The 15,060-nt window shown below is 45.5% G+C and overlaps 1 protein-coding gene across 4 annotated transcripts in view; it reads left to right on the top strand.

Annotated features, from left to right (window-relative positions):
• Positions 1–67: 67 nt before the first annotated feature.
• Positions 68–15,060, top strand: part of iqsec3b (IQ motif and Sec7 domain ArfGEF 3b) — a 32,387-nt gene continuing 17,394 nt past the window's right edge. For 2 of the 4 annotated variants that reach the window (XM_085779283.1, XM_085779281.1), the window contains exons 1-6: positions 68–861; positions 5,881–5,955; positions 10,302–10,419; positions 11,430–11,831; positions 12,183–12,928; positions 13,640–13,801. In XM_085779283.1, coding sequence (XP_085635409.1) covers positions 314–861; positions 5,881–5,955; positions 10,302–10,419; positions 11,430–11,831; positions 12,183–12,928; positions 13,640–13,801 — 2,051 coding nt within the window. In that variant the 5' untranslated portion in view covers positions 68–313. The remainder of the gene's footprint in view (positions 862–5,880; positions 5,956–10,301; positions 10,420–11,429; positions 11,832–12,182; positions 12,929–13,639; positions 13,802–15,060) is intronic. The other 2 variants (XM_085779284.1, XM_085779282.1) reach the window with 2 other exon arrangements.

Genomic DNA, 15,060 nt, shown 5'->3' with positions numbered 1-15,060 from the left:
GCTACCCCTCCTCCCCCTTCTGACACATCTGGATCTGGCTCCTCTCATCAGCACCGCTCAGCGCAGTGAGAGAGAGGGAGGGAGGGAGAGAGAGGGAGAGAGAGAGAGAGGGAAGCGGATGCTCGCTCGCTCGGTGCAACCTCATCCATAGCCAAGAAGAATCAAGAAGAGGAGAGCGGAAGGACATCTCACCTGCACACGGATAGATTGCATCCCCTCCGTCCTCCATCCGTGACTCCAGCTTCTTCTTTTTTCTTCTTCTTCTCCTCCTCCTCCTCCTCCTCCTCCTCTTCCCCTTCTCTTGATTTCTGGTATGATGAGCTCCAGCCTGCTAGAAAACCCGGTGCAGGCGATTCTGTACCTGCGGGAGCTCACCACCATCGTGCAGAACCAGCAGAGTCTCATCCAGACCCAGCGCGCCCGGATAGAGGAGCTGGACCGGCGAGTGGATGAGCTCATCGGCGAAAACAGGCACCTGCGAGACGTCAGGGTACAGCAGCAGCATCCGTACCACCACCACCACCACCACCACCATCACCCCGACCCCATCTGTCTCCACCATCACCACCACCCTCAGGACCCTCAGCAGCTCAAGAGCGGTGGTGCGGGGTCTCTGCCAGAACATGCGGTTGCAGCACCAGAAACGGCCGAGGCGACTCCGGGGGTCCAGCCGTCGTCGCCGCCTCCCCATGCCCCCCCTATGGACCCGGGGGACATGCAGCTGGTCCCGGCCGATCCGTCCACTGTTTCCCCGGTCGAAAGTGACCCGGAGAACGGCGGAAGTTGTTCCAGCTGCCGCTCCTTGGTTCAGATGACCCCCACAACCCTTTGCCGATCCCTGGCCCTGACTAAGAAATCCGAGTGAGTAGCCCCAGAGGGTGTGTGTGTGTGTGTGTGTGTGTGTGTGTGTGTGTGTGTGTCCTAGAATAGTCCAATACAGAGCATATTATAGCCTATTGAAAGGCTACTTTGAAGGTTTCCATGGCTTTCATACATTTCCAAAAACCCTTCAATATTGTTGAATCCTCTGTGTGGCAACAACCGTCTGTAGCTGTAATTGAGAGCGTGCCCGTGCGCGCGTCCTGCAGATTGATTGAGAGGCGTTTAATTAATGGAGAAGGCGCCTTCAAATTTCCCCATTTTCAGCTGTGTGTGTGTGTTTGTGTGTGTTGACTAAAGGACTGCTGTGCCAGAAGAGGAAGAGGTGGATTATTTAAATGAGGAACCGAATCACGAACACTGGATCATTACATAACAAACAGCTGTAGGTCCCTAATCGCTGTGTGTGTGTGTGTGTGTGTGTGTGTGTGTGTGTGTGTGTGTGTGTGTGTGTGTGTGTGTGTGTGTGTGTGTGTGTGTGTGTGTGTGTGTGTGTGTGTGCAGTGGTCAATGTCAGCTCGAGACAGGAGCAGCCTCATATGCTATGGTGATGATGAGACACTGCCAGTCGCTGTCCGTGGTCCTACTACTGGTTTCTCTATTATTTAGCCTTGTGCACGGGATCTGGGAACTCTCACGGGGCCTCTGGGCCTCTGATGTTGCTGTGGTAGCCTACATGACATGCACACACATACACACACACACACACACACACACACACACACACACACACACCCACCCCCCCTGCCTGGCACCGAGCCTCACACTACATGATCACATCACCTAATGAGAGAAAACCCATCTTTCTCTCTTTTTTTCTCTTTTTTTTCTCTCTCTCTCTTTCTTTCTCTCTCCATGTGTGTGTGTGTGTGTATGTGTGTGTGTGTGTGTGTTCTACTCATAAGTTGTATCCCAGTAGGAGTCCTGATTGGTCTCTCAGGGAATCCACCCCCAGTGAGAGGAGCAGCTCAGAACAGAGGAGTTGAGAGGAGCAGAGTGCAGACGGGGAAACATGTGTATTAAGGAAAAAAAAGGAAGCAGTTGTTGATATTAATCCCACTGTGCATGATTCACCTGCCACACCTTGCATTTCCTCTTCTGGGGTTGTGTGTGTGTGTGTGTGTGTGTGTGTGTGTGTGTGTGTGTGTGTGTGTGCACAATGCCTGTTGCTCTGCTCGGTATAGCTTTGCTTGGAACCCAAGTTGTGTTTGCGTCCTCCCCAAGAACCTACCCCTGCGGCGACTATTTGTTATTCTTTGACGGGAATCACTGTAACACAACTAGTTCTTAATTTAAATTAGTTGTACTGGTGAGAGAGAAATTACAATAAATGAACTGCTGTTATAAAAGCTGGGGGCTAAAAACAGCGTAGGCATCCACCAGTTGATCAGACAGCAGAGCGAGAGCTTCCGGGTTAATTAATGGCCTTTCTGCCCCTGTGGCTGCTGCTGCTGCTGCTGCTGCTGCTGTGTGTGTCCTTGAATGAAAGCGTACGTCCCCACCTCCTAATTGATTTTAAGTCAATCTTGATAAGACCGGTAGCTTAACACCTAATTTCTAGTTTTCCCTTTGGCAGGCCCCATAGTTGAAAAGGAAGTGAGGCTTTCACTTGCATTTCTAGACGATTTATCCTCCTGTCATCGCCTGCTGCATCCTGTCTGCAGCCAATCAGCCCTCTGCTACAGTATACCCCTGTTGTCAGTGACTGGTGTGTGTCAGTGTGCTTCTCAGTGCTGCTACAAGCTGTATAGATCTGTGCATATACCTGTGTATGGTGTTCTTTCCTCATGCATTATGACCGTGTGCATTTATCTGAGTGTTAATTAATCTTACTCTATATAGCCCAGTTCCCTGTGCTCTATGGGAAAATGACACAAGCTTGTGTTCTTCTCCGGGTTGGCTGAGAGTGCATTTGTGTGCTTTGCGTTGTCGTCAGCATTGCCAATGCACGTGGATATGCCTATTGGGGGAGGAGGAAGGGAGGAAAGGGGGGGAGTACAGGATCCTCTTCTCTGCTCATTCTCTCTCTCTCTCTCTCTCTCTCTCTCTCTCTCTCCCTCTCTCTCTCCAGCTGAGGCTCCTATCTGCCCCACTTAGCCCATGGAGCGAACAGTAATCAGCCATTCTCAGGAGAGAGAAAAAGGCAGGGAAAGAGAGAGATGCAAGCTCAGTTGTTGTCTTTGATGGAGCCCTCGGAGGTGTCTAGAGGAAGGAGCTGGAGGCTGACATTGGAGTGGACCAGTGAAAGGGAGGAAGCCAGAGTGAGGAGGGAGCTGGGAATAAAAACAGAGAGAAAGAAAGAGTGGCCAGAGAGAGAGGAGAATAGGAGGGAGACGGGATGTCAGTACACAGACAGAGTGAGACAGGTACAGAGAGAGAGAGAGCAAAAAAAAAAAAAGGGAGATGGAAAAACTAGGTGCATTTACTGTAGGGGTAGCTGTCTCCTCAGTTTATCCATTTCGCTGGTGGACAAATAGGTAGGTTGGACAGTGGAGGGACAGGCTGGGCTGTGGGATCCTGTGGCGCAGTGGGATGTGAACACAATGCGCTGGCAACAAATTTTTGAGGCCAAACAGAGTTGATCGTGTTGCATGTAAAACACTCCTCCTCCTTCTCCCCGCTTTCCTTACACTCTCTGCTGGATACGGGCGGTTGAAAACGTTTAAGGTACTCTGAGAAAACAGGAAAGAGGAGTGGGGTGGTGCGAGCGAGACCAGGGCAAAGAGAGTGAGAGAGAGAGTAGGAAATAGAAGAAGAGAGCGAACACGGGCCTACAGCAGGAGGCATGTACTGTTAAAATATTCACCTGTTCTCTTTGTTAGCGTTGTCTGAGGCGGATGGCCGCTATGTGTGTGTCTTGTACAGATGGATGAACCCACCGGCTGTGTGTGTGTGTTCAGGTACCCAAGCAATCTTCCTCACTGCATGACCAAAACAAACTGAGCAGGGCTTTATTTACACTTCTCATTCTGAAACTGAATCGATTATTTTCCATTTACTTTCAAAGGTTTACATTTTTTCCTTTGTCTTTTCATTTACCTTCAGCAGATTCTGACAAAATGTGTCTCATTTTAAAGCAACAGTCATATATTTTTAAGAAATACACTTATGCAACTCAGCAATTACAATTATTGATGTGGTAATTGTTCAGGCTCCCACGGGATTGGTTGCTACAGACTTTGGCTTTACAATAAAGATTTAGCTTCAAGTTGTGGGTTTCATTTTCCTGTCCACCTGCTGACCAGGTGTGCATGAGGTAGGCTATCACTTTTGTGACCACCGTCACAACACACACAACGATGAACTTCCACACATTTATACTGCACAGATTTATGGGTCTTGAATATTAGTTTGCATGTGGTGAATTCCGCCTTGCAGGGATGATGAGATTAAAGAGAGTGGCCTCAGCTCTGAAATGGATTTTTAAATAATAAATGATTTTTTTTTTTTTTTTTGAGTTGGCAAATAGTTGAAATGTAGAAATAGAAATAGCATAATCTTATACATGAGAGTTAGTATGTGTATTAACCTGCAGGGAACCTGGTTTGCAGAGCACAGAACTCTTTTTATGTGTAAAAATGACACATATGTTGACAAGCATGTTGGAAGAGAATCATTTTATATCAGTTTATGTGGGCAAGTTGTGCAGTCAACTTTATTTTTTGTCTGTTTTTTCTGATGTCTGCAATGAGAAGCATTGAAAAATGGATCTTGAAATATAATAACTGTTCAGAAGATTTTTCAATGACACAACAACAGGATTGTCTACAGAGAAAATGACTGCAAGGACATCATTTCTAAAGGAAAATGTGAAATATGCCAAATATACTGACAATTCAAGTCAATAGAGGCAGCAGAAAACTTGTTTTGGTCCCCACCTGTAGTCTGAAAGTCCCAACGCTGAGGCTGGAAACCACAGCACAGGTGCTGCTAAACGAAGACCAAATTACTCATGTATGTGCAGTGTGTCTGTGTGTGTTTTGTCAGTGGCGGGGTAGGCGTGACAACAGACGGAGGCGTATTATTCATAGAAAGTGCGAAGAGCATTAATTGGAGATATTTGAAGATTTACGAAGAAAAAAAAAGAAATCTGCTTGCCTTTAAATCTGTGGAAGGTGCTGTGAAATGCAGCTTTTTATAGCTTGGACTGTCACCCTGAGTCTTGCGCAGACTCTGAATGCCTGTCACTGTGGGTTTTGTCACGAGCAATATGCTGTTCCCAGGTCAGAAGACTTACTGTAGCGTAGCAAAGAAAGTCACTGTCAACTAAATGCTTTCAGCTCATTGTAGACCTAGTGTGACCTACGCTCACACCCATGCCCTCGGTATATTTAGCTGTGAGACGCTGACACTGTGGGATCATAGTAAAGTCCATGTCTCTGCAGTAGAGAGTGTCCAGCATCCAAAATGTCAGAGCATCACTATTTTTTTTTCGGTTCTCCTCACTCTAAATTGCTTCACATGAAAGCACCAGCAAAATGCTTAAAATATGAATGTAAATGTAAAATGTATGAGAGGGGGAAAAAAACAAACGAGAGAGACGAACTTAAGAGGCGAAAGAATCAGTAAACAGAGATGGAGTCACCATCTGCCCAGATTGAGTTTGGGGAATTCTGCTAAATCACTACTGGTCTCATGAACTAAAGGAAGGGAGGCATAAACAAGCACATCCAGACACACAAACATGTAAATACCCACACTCATTCTAAGCTTTCTCAGCTTTGAATTGACCTACATAGGGTATTTACTCTGGGATCAGTGCCAAATTGTAAAAAGAAACTCATGGAAATAATCCAAAAGAGTCTGAGGAGAGAGCCTCCTCGGGATCTTCTGGGATGTTGGACTAAGAATGAGCATAAGAAGGAATATGAAAACAAGACAAACTACTAGCAACAGCCAACAATAACCGAATGACATGCTCTGTCCTTCCAATTCTGTGTGCTTCTCCTCTCTCCTCCTCCTTTTTGCTTACCTCTCCTCTCTCGTCTTGCCCCTCTACAGGAGCGAGACTGTGCTGCATCAGTTTTGCTGCCCTGCCCCTGAACATCCAGAGGTTGACACCACTGGCTCATCCGGGTAAGACAGACCCATCTACAAATCACAGACACCTTTTATTTACACATTTCTCTCTATAGGTTTCTGCTCCAGCTGCTTTCAGATTGTGCTCATTCAGCCGATGAAAACTTTCTATCTCTTCTTCTGAATATATATCAACACACACACAAACACACACACTCTCCGTACACGTGTGTCATCTATCTGACTCATGTCCGCACCCAGGCTTTTAATCATGCTTGCTTGTTTGTGTGTGCACAGCCCTGTACCGCATCAGAGTGTGAATTGGTGTATTTATGGACGCGTGGAGCCCGGAGTTACAACGAGAGTTAAATTCTCCATAACAAAGCTATGGCTCTCGAAAGCCCCAGGGGTAACCCACATATAGAGGCAGTGAGACAGAGAGGGAGAGAGAGAGAGAGAGAGAGAGGGCGGGGGTATGTATGAACAGATATTGCCACAATAAAACTGCCCATGGCAACCCGACAATGACGCAACGGCCACTACTACCATAGTAACCGGAGAACAGAAGTGTTGACTTTGACAGTTGACTGTAGCCACTTTTGCCATCTGTTCCTGTGTGGGCAGGGTTTTCTGTTTGTTGCAAAGGTTTGTTCATATTTGTGTGTGTGTGTGTGCACGCAGAGAGGGAGCCATGTGAATGCATGACATTTCAATTGAGGACGTTTAAGTGAACAGAGCCCTGTTTTCAACTTTGCAAAAGCTGATTTTGTCATGTTTCTCAATGATTTGCCCTCCCTCCCCCAGAGTTTCTCCCATCTTTTAATCTTCCGTACTCTGTTTCTAAATCCAGTCTTTTGCAGCCATGTCTGCTTTTTTCCTGTCTCTTCATCTGCTCTAGTATCCTCCCCTCCTTGTGTTGTTTATTTCTGTATGCATACATCATTATTATACATCTATCTGTTGGAAGACTTTGTCTTTTATAATCATCCCTCTTCAATTATTTCGATCTCATCCCCCCCTATCAAGTCTCTCTCTCTCGTTCTGTTTTTATTAATATCACCATCTGTCTGTCTGGAATGGCTCTCTTCTCTCTGATCTGATGACTTAACTCCTACTCCCACATAGTCCTGATTGGATGGGCTAATGGCACAGCGGCAGTGGACAGCCAGCTGAGATGATGAGATGTAGAGGAGCTGTAGAGGAGCTGTGCAACACCGTGGCTCGTTATTCATCATCACATGAACTTGTGTATTGCCTGGTGGTGGCTGGAAAAAAAACCCCTGCACCACCTCTACACGCTGACTGTCATCCGCCGAATCTAACCTCCCTAGAGATGTCATGAGATCCGCCTCCGGCCTATAACCTGCCATGCCTTTTCTTTCCTCCACACTCAGCCTTTGCGTTTGCACGTTTCTCCCCTGGATGTATAGTACTGTCGGTCTCTGTGGGACGTTGAGAGATGTGATTTGACAGATGTTCATTTCTCTGTCACCGTGACGTCACACGTTCAGGCGGAGCAGGAGTTTGCGCGTGCTTAGTTTGTGCTTATGTGGGGTGAGGTAGGGTGGGGTGGGGGGTGTATTAGAGAGACAGAGACAGAGACAGAGAGAGGGAGTGTATAGCGCCCATATCATTATGTAGTCTTTTGCTGTCCAGATGCATTAATACCCCGACTCTTGCTTTTAAATCCTCTAATGTATTCTAATGTACTCTAATGTATTCTGATGCAGCACTGGGGCATGGCCGTGTTTTAATAGAGTTTCTGATAGAGACAGCCTCCAGCATGCACACACCAACACATCTTCCTGTTTTCCTCTCTCCGCCTCTATCTCAGCCTTTTCCTCCAGCTCCTTTCTCTTTTTTCTCTCTCTCTCTCTCTCTCTATTTTCCACAACTTTATCTCATTTAAAGATATGACCAGGCTTTTTCGGCCCCCTCCTCTCTCTGATCCTTGGCTAGAGACGCAGAATAGTTGCTTTCACGGCAATCAGAGAAAACAAAGAGGAACTTAAGTGATGCTCTCATTATTTAATCATGAGCAGGCTTTTTATTCTCGCCAGTCCTGTTTAGTCCCTTTCGTGTAAAAAATTATTGGAGTAAGCATTATCTGGACGGAGGAAAGATTGCACAAGCACAACATAATATACTGTATATATACACACACACACACACACACACACACACACAGTCATAATTGCACACCATTATAAAACCTTTTAGGGTATGATCATTCCTCTACCTCTGTGCTTATGTGAGAGCAGTTTGGGACCAGTTTGGCTCAATAGAGGCTGTTGAATTTCAGGGGTTTCTGTCATGATAGCAGTGGCATGATATCCAAGACAGCTTTGTGTTTTCTCACAATTTGAAATGACGAAGAAAGCTTAATATGAATAACTGGAAAATATGAATATACAACGAAAGGTTACTTCTGCAGCGTCATGGCAGTAGTCTGCTTTAGTAAAGCCTTTCATGACCTCCACCGAGTAATGCTGACAAGTGAAAGAACATTTGTTCAGTCTGTGGACAGATCCTGACATTATAAGAGAAAGATGGGACAGTGAGCTTCTGAGACAGAGTTCAGGTTGGATTTGAATATTATGAATGTTATTTTTGTTTTTTGTATTTTCTTATGTATTGCTTGAGTAATTGTTTCTTAAATATCTGTGGAAACATATTTGGTTTTTCCTCTATTTCTTCTGCAACTTTGGGAATATGATGTCTGTTATAATATGATGCCTGTTATTGTCTTGCACTGCTCCCTGTGTTTCTCAACTCTCATATGCTGCCACAGATGTATCCTCTCCTTATTCTGTAATCCAAGCAGCAGCAGCATATGGAAAATAGGAATTTATTTTCATTTCTACAAAGCAGACTCAGGCAGTTACACTTTTCATCATAGTTGCCACTAAAATGTTCATCCATATGAAGCCATTGCCATGGAAACACATGAGCTATTTCAATTTTATGCACAAAATAAGCATTTCATAGCAAAACATCTGCTGTGAGATTGTTGGTGTGCCAAATGACCATACAGGAGAGCAGATCCAAATGTGGATGGACAGTCTTTCAACTCTGAGGCCAAAATCTCTTCCTATTCGCCTCCCACAGGCAGTGTCTCATCCACACTTTCCACCATTTCAATGACTGGTTCATATTCCACAGTATGAGACTGTGACACCCAGTGCTTTAATTGGTTCAGTCTAGGAGCAGATTGTTGACTGATGAATGTGTTTGTGGATATATATAGTACTTGTTATTTCCATGGTATGAAACTGACACTGCCTAACAGAGATCTCTTTGATATCATCACATCGCTTCATAAATAATTCCACAATGAACTAAAACTGTCTCCATAGCATGTGCATTGCTTTTCACCTAAAATCCCAGGAAGATTTTCCTTTGATAGATGTGTTTAAATTACAAGTTATACAACACTGCGCCTGTCAGAGAGGAACAAAATGTTTGTGCTTTACACGTGTCAGAATTTCACTTCATTGACTGCCCACAATAAAGTAAAGCTGAGACAACAAATCGATAAATAGATCGGTTCAGCAGTTGCCTACCCGTTGTCCAGTCGGAAAGATATTGCAGGATTAACGAAAGGGTTGCAAACTGATCGCCCAGGTAGAAAATAAGAATTCTGCCTCACGGCTGTTTATTTGTCAGAGTTTCCTCCGGTCTTTGCTTCTTTTTTGGTGAAATACTACATTAAGTTTGACTTCTGCAGGCCTCCAAGTATTCACAGGAAACAGTCAGTAAGCATTTAACCGAATTGTTCACAACCTACAGGCACACAACACAGCTAGATACTGATTAACCACAAGAAGAAAGGTTGGGTACTGACAGAACAGTTGATTAACAGACAATTAATCATTAACAATTCTGCTGATGAACTGATTACTCATCTAATTATTAATTAATGGAAAAGTTCTGAATATTCCCTGCCGTTGCATTTCTGTTTTATATCTTAGGCTACATGTGTACTGAGCCTAGATAAATTGTTTCCAATGACGTTGAGAAACAATTAAGATAATGCAGCTTCCAGCCGTGTTACAGACTAACATTTAAGGTGTGGGAAGAAGGAAATGACTGATTCTGGTCCCAGTCTCATGTGTCTACATTTTTAGTATTTTTCAATCTGGTCACATATCCAGAGTTTCACCCCCGCAACCTGCAGTTGAGCCACAAATCTGGTCAAATAGGACTAGACACATAAACTCAGTCATCCTCGCCCCGAGCCAGCGCCACAGCCACACACATCACTCTCTCTCCACCTACTGCTTCCCTCATGAACCTCTTCACACTCCACATAGTTGATGACCGAGCTGCCACTGCGATAACGGCAGAGTTTTGGAGGTCAGCGAGGAAGGTCTGAGAGCTTTCTGTTCTTATCTCCGTGGCAGTGGACAGATGCTGAGCCTGGAGGACGGAACATCCTCCGGTCGCGGACAGGAAGTGGAGGGGACCAAGAGGGAAGGACCCAGCGAGTACGAGATCTCTCTGGAGAACAAAAACAAGCAGGTATGTGTTTTTTTTTTTTTTTTTTTTTCAAAAGTATGTGCCATCTGTTTTCATTTGAAGAGGTGTGTGAAGGATGATCATTTGACATTGGGCCTTGCGTGACGAAAAAAAAAAAAAAAAAAATCCTATTCAGATCTATTTCTGTCTCTGTTGACTTGAAAAAGAGCACCAGCGACTCCACTGCCTCAGCGACATGAACACGACAAATGCTAGGTTGTCATGGTAACAACTAATAACTGCTTCTGGCAGCTGGAGATGTCTTTATTTCTCAGAGCAAACTGCTGAAGGGTCTGCTGTTGCCACTGCTACCACTGCTGCAGTGTGAATATGTGTGTGTACCGGTATGTGTATGTGTGTGTGTGCTTTTTTTTTTTTGGTGGGCATGATTGCGTTTTCAGACACACACCCAGGCACATGTGTGGCTGCTGTCCTCCTTTTCTTCGTCTCTGTCTCTTCTTCCCTCGCCTCCCACTCCCCCTCCTCCTTCTTTCCCTCTTGCTGAGAATAGTATAGGAGGGCGAAAATTCAGGAGGGTGCTCAAGATTTTGGGCTGAGCTGCGGTGCCAACGACACGGAACAGAAATAGGCTTGTGTGCGGGTGTTTACTTTCTATTCATTCTCTCAATAGCACCTTGGTCACAGCCTATACATCCTCTTTCCTATGGCCCTTCAGCCAGTATTAGTAGTTGAATGATGATAGATGATGTTTACTTTGGCTCTAATTCCATAAAACCTCCCTAGTTTTACAAGAGTGGACATATATAAGTGAGGGAGATACTTCTAAGAAGGGTGTGAGTGTGACTTTCACGAAATACTGTCTTTATTATCTTTTGTAGACACGGGCACAAAATGGAAACACGATGTTTGCCTCTGGTGGATGAATAAATATTTTTCAGTGGCTGCTCTGTGCTTTGCTATATCACTGTGTCTTCAGCCTTGTAAATACTTTGGATGTTCAAACTCAGCCCCCCCCCCCCCAAACTCACTTTCTCTCTCTTCCCCCTCCCCAGATAGAAGAGTTGGAGCAGAAGTATGGAGGCCATCTCATAGCGAGGCGAGCAGCCCGTCGTATCCAGACAGCCTTCCGCCAGTACCAGCTCAGCAAAAACTTCCAGAAGATCCGCAACTCGCTGTCAGAGAGCAAGCTGCCCCGTCGGATCTCCCTGCGCCACCCCAGCCCCTCGGGCCGAAGCCGCAACGCAGCGCAGAGACACAGTTACAGTCTGCACCCGGGGGGAGGACAGATCCCCCTGCGCTCCAAAACTCCCCCTCCTCCCCCGTGTCGCTCCACCTCTCTGCCCCCGTCTCCAGCATCCGGCCCGACAGCTGCTCCCTCCTGTGGCCCGACCACAGCCCCGCCTCAAACCCCGGGACCCTCACTCACACAGCTGGAGGACTGCTTCTCTGAACAAGTGCGTGTTTTTTCATTTTTATGTGATTTAGTTTTGTTCTAAAAACAGTGTAACAGGGTTTGTTCCAGACTGAAATATCTGATTGGACTGATTCCCAAAAAGTTTCATGCCATCTTCAGGATGAATTGAAATAACTTCATGACATCAAAAATTAAAATGCAAAACTAAATCCAGTGGCCCGTCTGGTTTGATCCAGCCAGCCGCCATCACTGTTTATCTCTTCTTATCTTACAAATGGCCACTAATTGGAAACTTCAGTGACATAAAAAAAAAACATTCCCGTCATGAACCACACTCCTTGACTTGATTACTGTTTTTGAAGTGTATTTTTAAATATCATCTTATTTGCAGCTGCACTCCTTGGCCCAGTCCATCGATGACGCCCTTCGCGGTTGGAGCATATCGGAGGGCGGAGAGGGGAAGGGGCTGCTGATGGACCCCGGGGCACTTCGCGCAGCTGCTGAGAGCGCTTGTTTGCCTCGCAGCGCCAGCTCGCTGCTCATGGCCTTCAGGGATGTCACCGTCCATATCGACAGCAATAGCTCCTACACCATCTCCTCGGCCACGACCACGACCACCACCACCTCTCTGGGAAACACGGGCGGGGCGGAGCCGGGCAGCAGGAAGACCTCCGTGAGCAGCATGACCGGGGGTGGAGACGGCCAGTCGGGGGAGGAACCGGAGTTTCCCGCTCCTCCGCCCAGCGAGGAGCTGGAAATGGTTGATCCAGGATCCAGGAGGGGCTCAGCAGTGCCGGCCTCTGGAGGAGGAGGAGGAGGAGGAGGAAGAGGGACGGAGGGGGAGAGTGGCTCAGACAGACTGGGGTCCACTTCCACTTCTACCTCTGTTTCTACCACCATCTCCACCTCGACCCAGTCCAATCAACAGCCCACTCAGATTTACACCCAGTACCAGCAGTACCACTACACTCACCCCCAACAGATCCCTGGGGGGACCACCCCCGAGGCCCTGCAGGCCCTGGTCGTCTCTCTGCCCAGGGACCGCTGTCAGGACCCGGCCTCGTGCCGCTCGCCAACCCTGTCCACAGACACACACCGCAAACGCCTCTATCGTATAGGACTCAACCTCTTCAATGTGTGAGTAGGCTGTGGCAACACACACACACACGACTTTCTCTCTTGCTCGCAGAAAACCACAAAATATTTCTGGACCCTCTGGCTCAGGGTTCAAAGTACACTTATTACTGTTTGTGTCTTACAAATCTCCAACAGCCCAGCAAACTGCTCTCAGCAGCTGCTCATTAGTGTTTGTGATTGTTGGGAGGAGCTGCTTTTTCGGCGCCATCGTGTGATGTTGTGACGTCCGTGGAAAAAAAAACGAGTGTGAGACGGGGGGGTGAAGTGAGGAAGAGAGAATAAGAGAGATAGAAAGACGGAAAATGCAGTTCAAGAGTAGAGACAGTCAAGGAGGTCATGAACAATGTGAGAGCCTATAAATAGAGTCCACGGTTGGCCTGCACTTATCATTAGTTATACAAATTAAAGTAAATTAACTCTTATGCATCAGTGACAGTGGGTCTGATCCAGAAGTCCAGAGCTGACAGATTTTAATGCATGAATGCACTCTTCCTTTCTCTTTCTCCTTGTGCCCTTCCTCTTCATGCTCACACTCACTGTCCTACACACACACACACACTACAGCACTCTTTCTCTTAAATACAGTGTTATACATTTTTTCTCTCACTCAGGGCCACACACCTATCTGCTTCAATGCACAAAAACATCACACACACTCTGTTAACTTTAACGCTCTCTCTGTTTTTCTGCCGTTGGCGATCTGGTGGGCAGGAACCCAGAACGAGGCATCCACTTCCTGATCACGCGTGGTTTCGTCCCAGACACGGCCATCGGGGTGGCTCACTTCCTGCTGCAGAGGAAGGGCCTGAGCCGGCAGATGATCGGAGAGTTCTTGGGGAACAGCAAGCTGCAATTCAACAGAGATGTCCTTGAGTGAGTCCTTATTATTTATAAATAGCAATATATTGTACACACATCACACTTGAATTTGTGTTAAATCCAAGTCTTGCGATGCATCCACGTTGCAAATTCAAATCCCTGCTGATTTGTTATTGAATCTATTAAGTATTTATATAAAAAAATCTTCTCTCAAGGTCAGTGAATGAAGTTGCTCAGTGTTCATGGAGATGGTGGTTTAGCTCAAAGGTAATAAATAACTATAGAAATAATACTCTTGAATAATTTAGTCTTTATATTGTTTTGTTAAACTGTAATAGGCATTGTTAATGTAAATAGATTTAATCATATAAAAGACATTACAGTTTTTGCCAACAAGCATTGGTCATTGGTCATTTTCAAAACTCTTAACAGTCTGCAAATCAGAAGTCCATGTGCTGTGAAACTGAATCACTTTTCATTGCTTTCACACAAAATGCATTCAAGGACCACAGTCACCAAAATTCATGAACTCTTTTCTCAGTTACTAGTCCACTGCATGCAAAACACTTAACTTTTACAGCACATAGTGTGTTAAGAGTGACAGTGTTTGTTTCCAGAGTGAGACTTGTTGTCAGTGGATGAATGAGCCTATTGAGACATGTATGAAGTGTTTTGTTGGTGAGAAACAGTTTTAAGAAAAAGTGTGAAGAATTTTGAAAAAGTAGCTTCATTACTGACCAATGCTTGTTAGCAATTGAAAAAAAAAAATACCGTAATGTGTAACTTCAACAACCCTCAGTGGCCAAGCACCCGAAAATCCTAAAACTTACTGTACAGTCATGTCATGTGCAAAATAAAATAGACCCACATTAATAAAAACATATTTTGAGCCCACTTTATGAACAGTTTTTGTTCCATTATGACTTACCAAATCCTTTAGTTCATCAAAAGCTGCAGAGCATCTTGAACAAAAGCAGTTCATCTTATTCACACTGATTGATTATAGCCTCATCAACAACATCTTATTAGCATTTTTTGTAATTGCAGATTTGATTACCTACCATGAAGTGAGAAACAGTTTAACGAAACGACTCCCTGCATTCGACAGAGCAGTCGTAGCTCAGGTTCCATTACGTAGCTGTTTTTGATCTCCCGAACCACATCCCATGGTCCTCGTTAGCAGATATAAAAATACCACTGTCGCTGTAGATGTTCCCACTTTAATTTAGTAAGTCAATAAAGAAGACAAGAACTACAGTAGCTGCTGAATCAAGGTATATACCAAAGTCAAGACAGAGCTGTAAACCTCATCT

Source organism: Trachurus japonicus, chromosome 6 (assembly GCF_045865225.1).
Source record: "Trachurus japonicus isolate A0001 chromosome 6, Traja_1.0".
Taxonomy (NCBI): domain Eukaryota; kingdom Metazoa; phylum Chordata; class Actinopteri; order Carangiformes; family Carangidae; genus Trachurus; species Trachurus japonicus.
The sequence above is the reverse complement of the archived record's forward strand: the minus strand, read 5'-3'. Positions and strand labels throughout refer to the sequence as shown.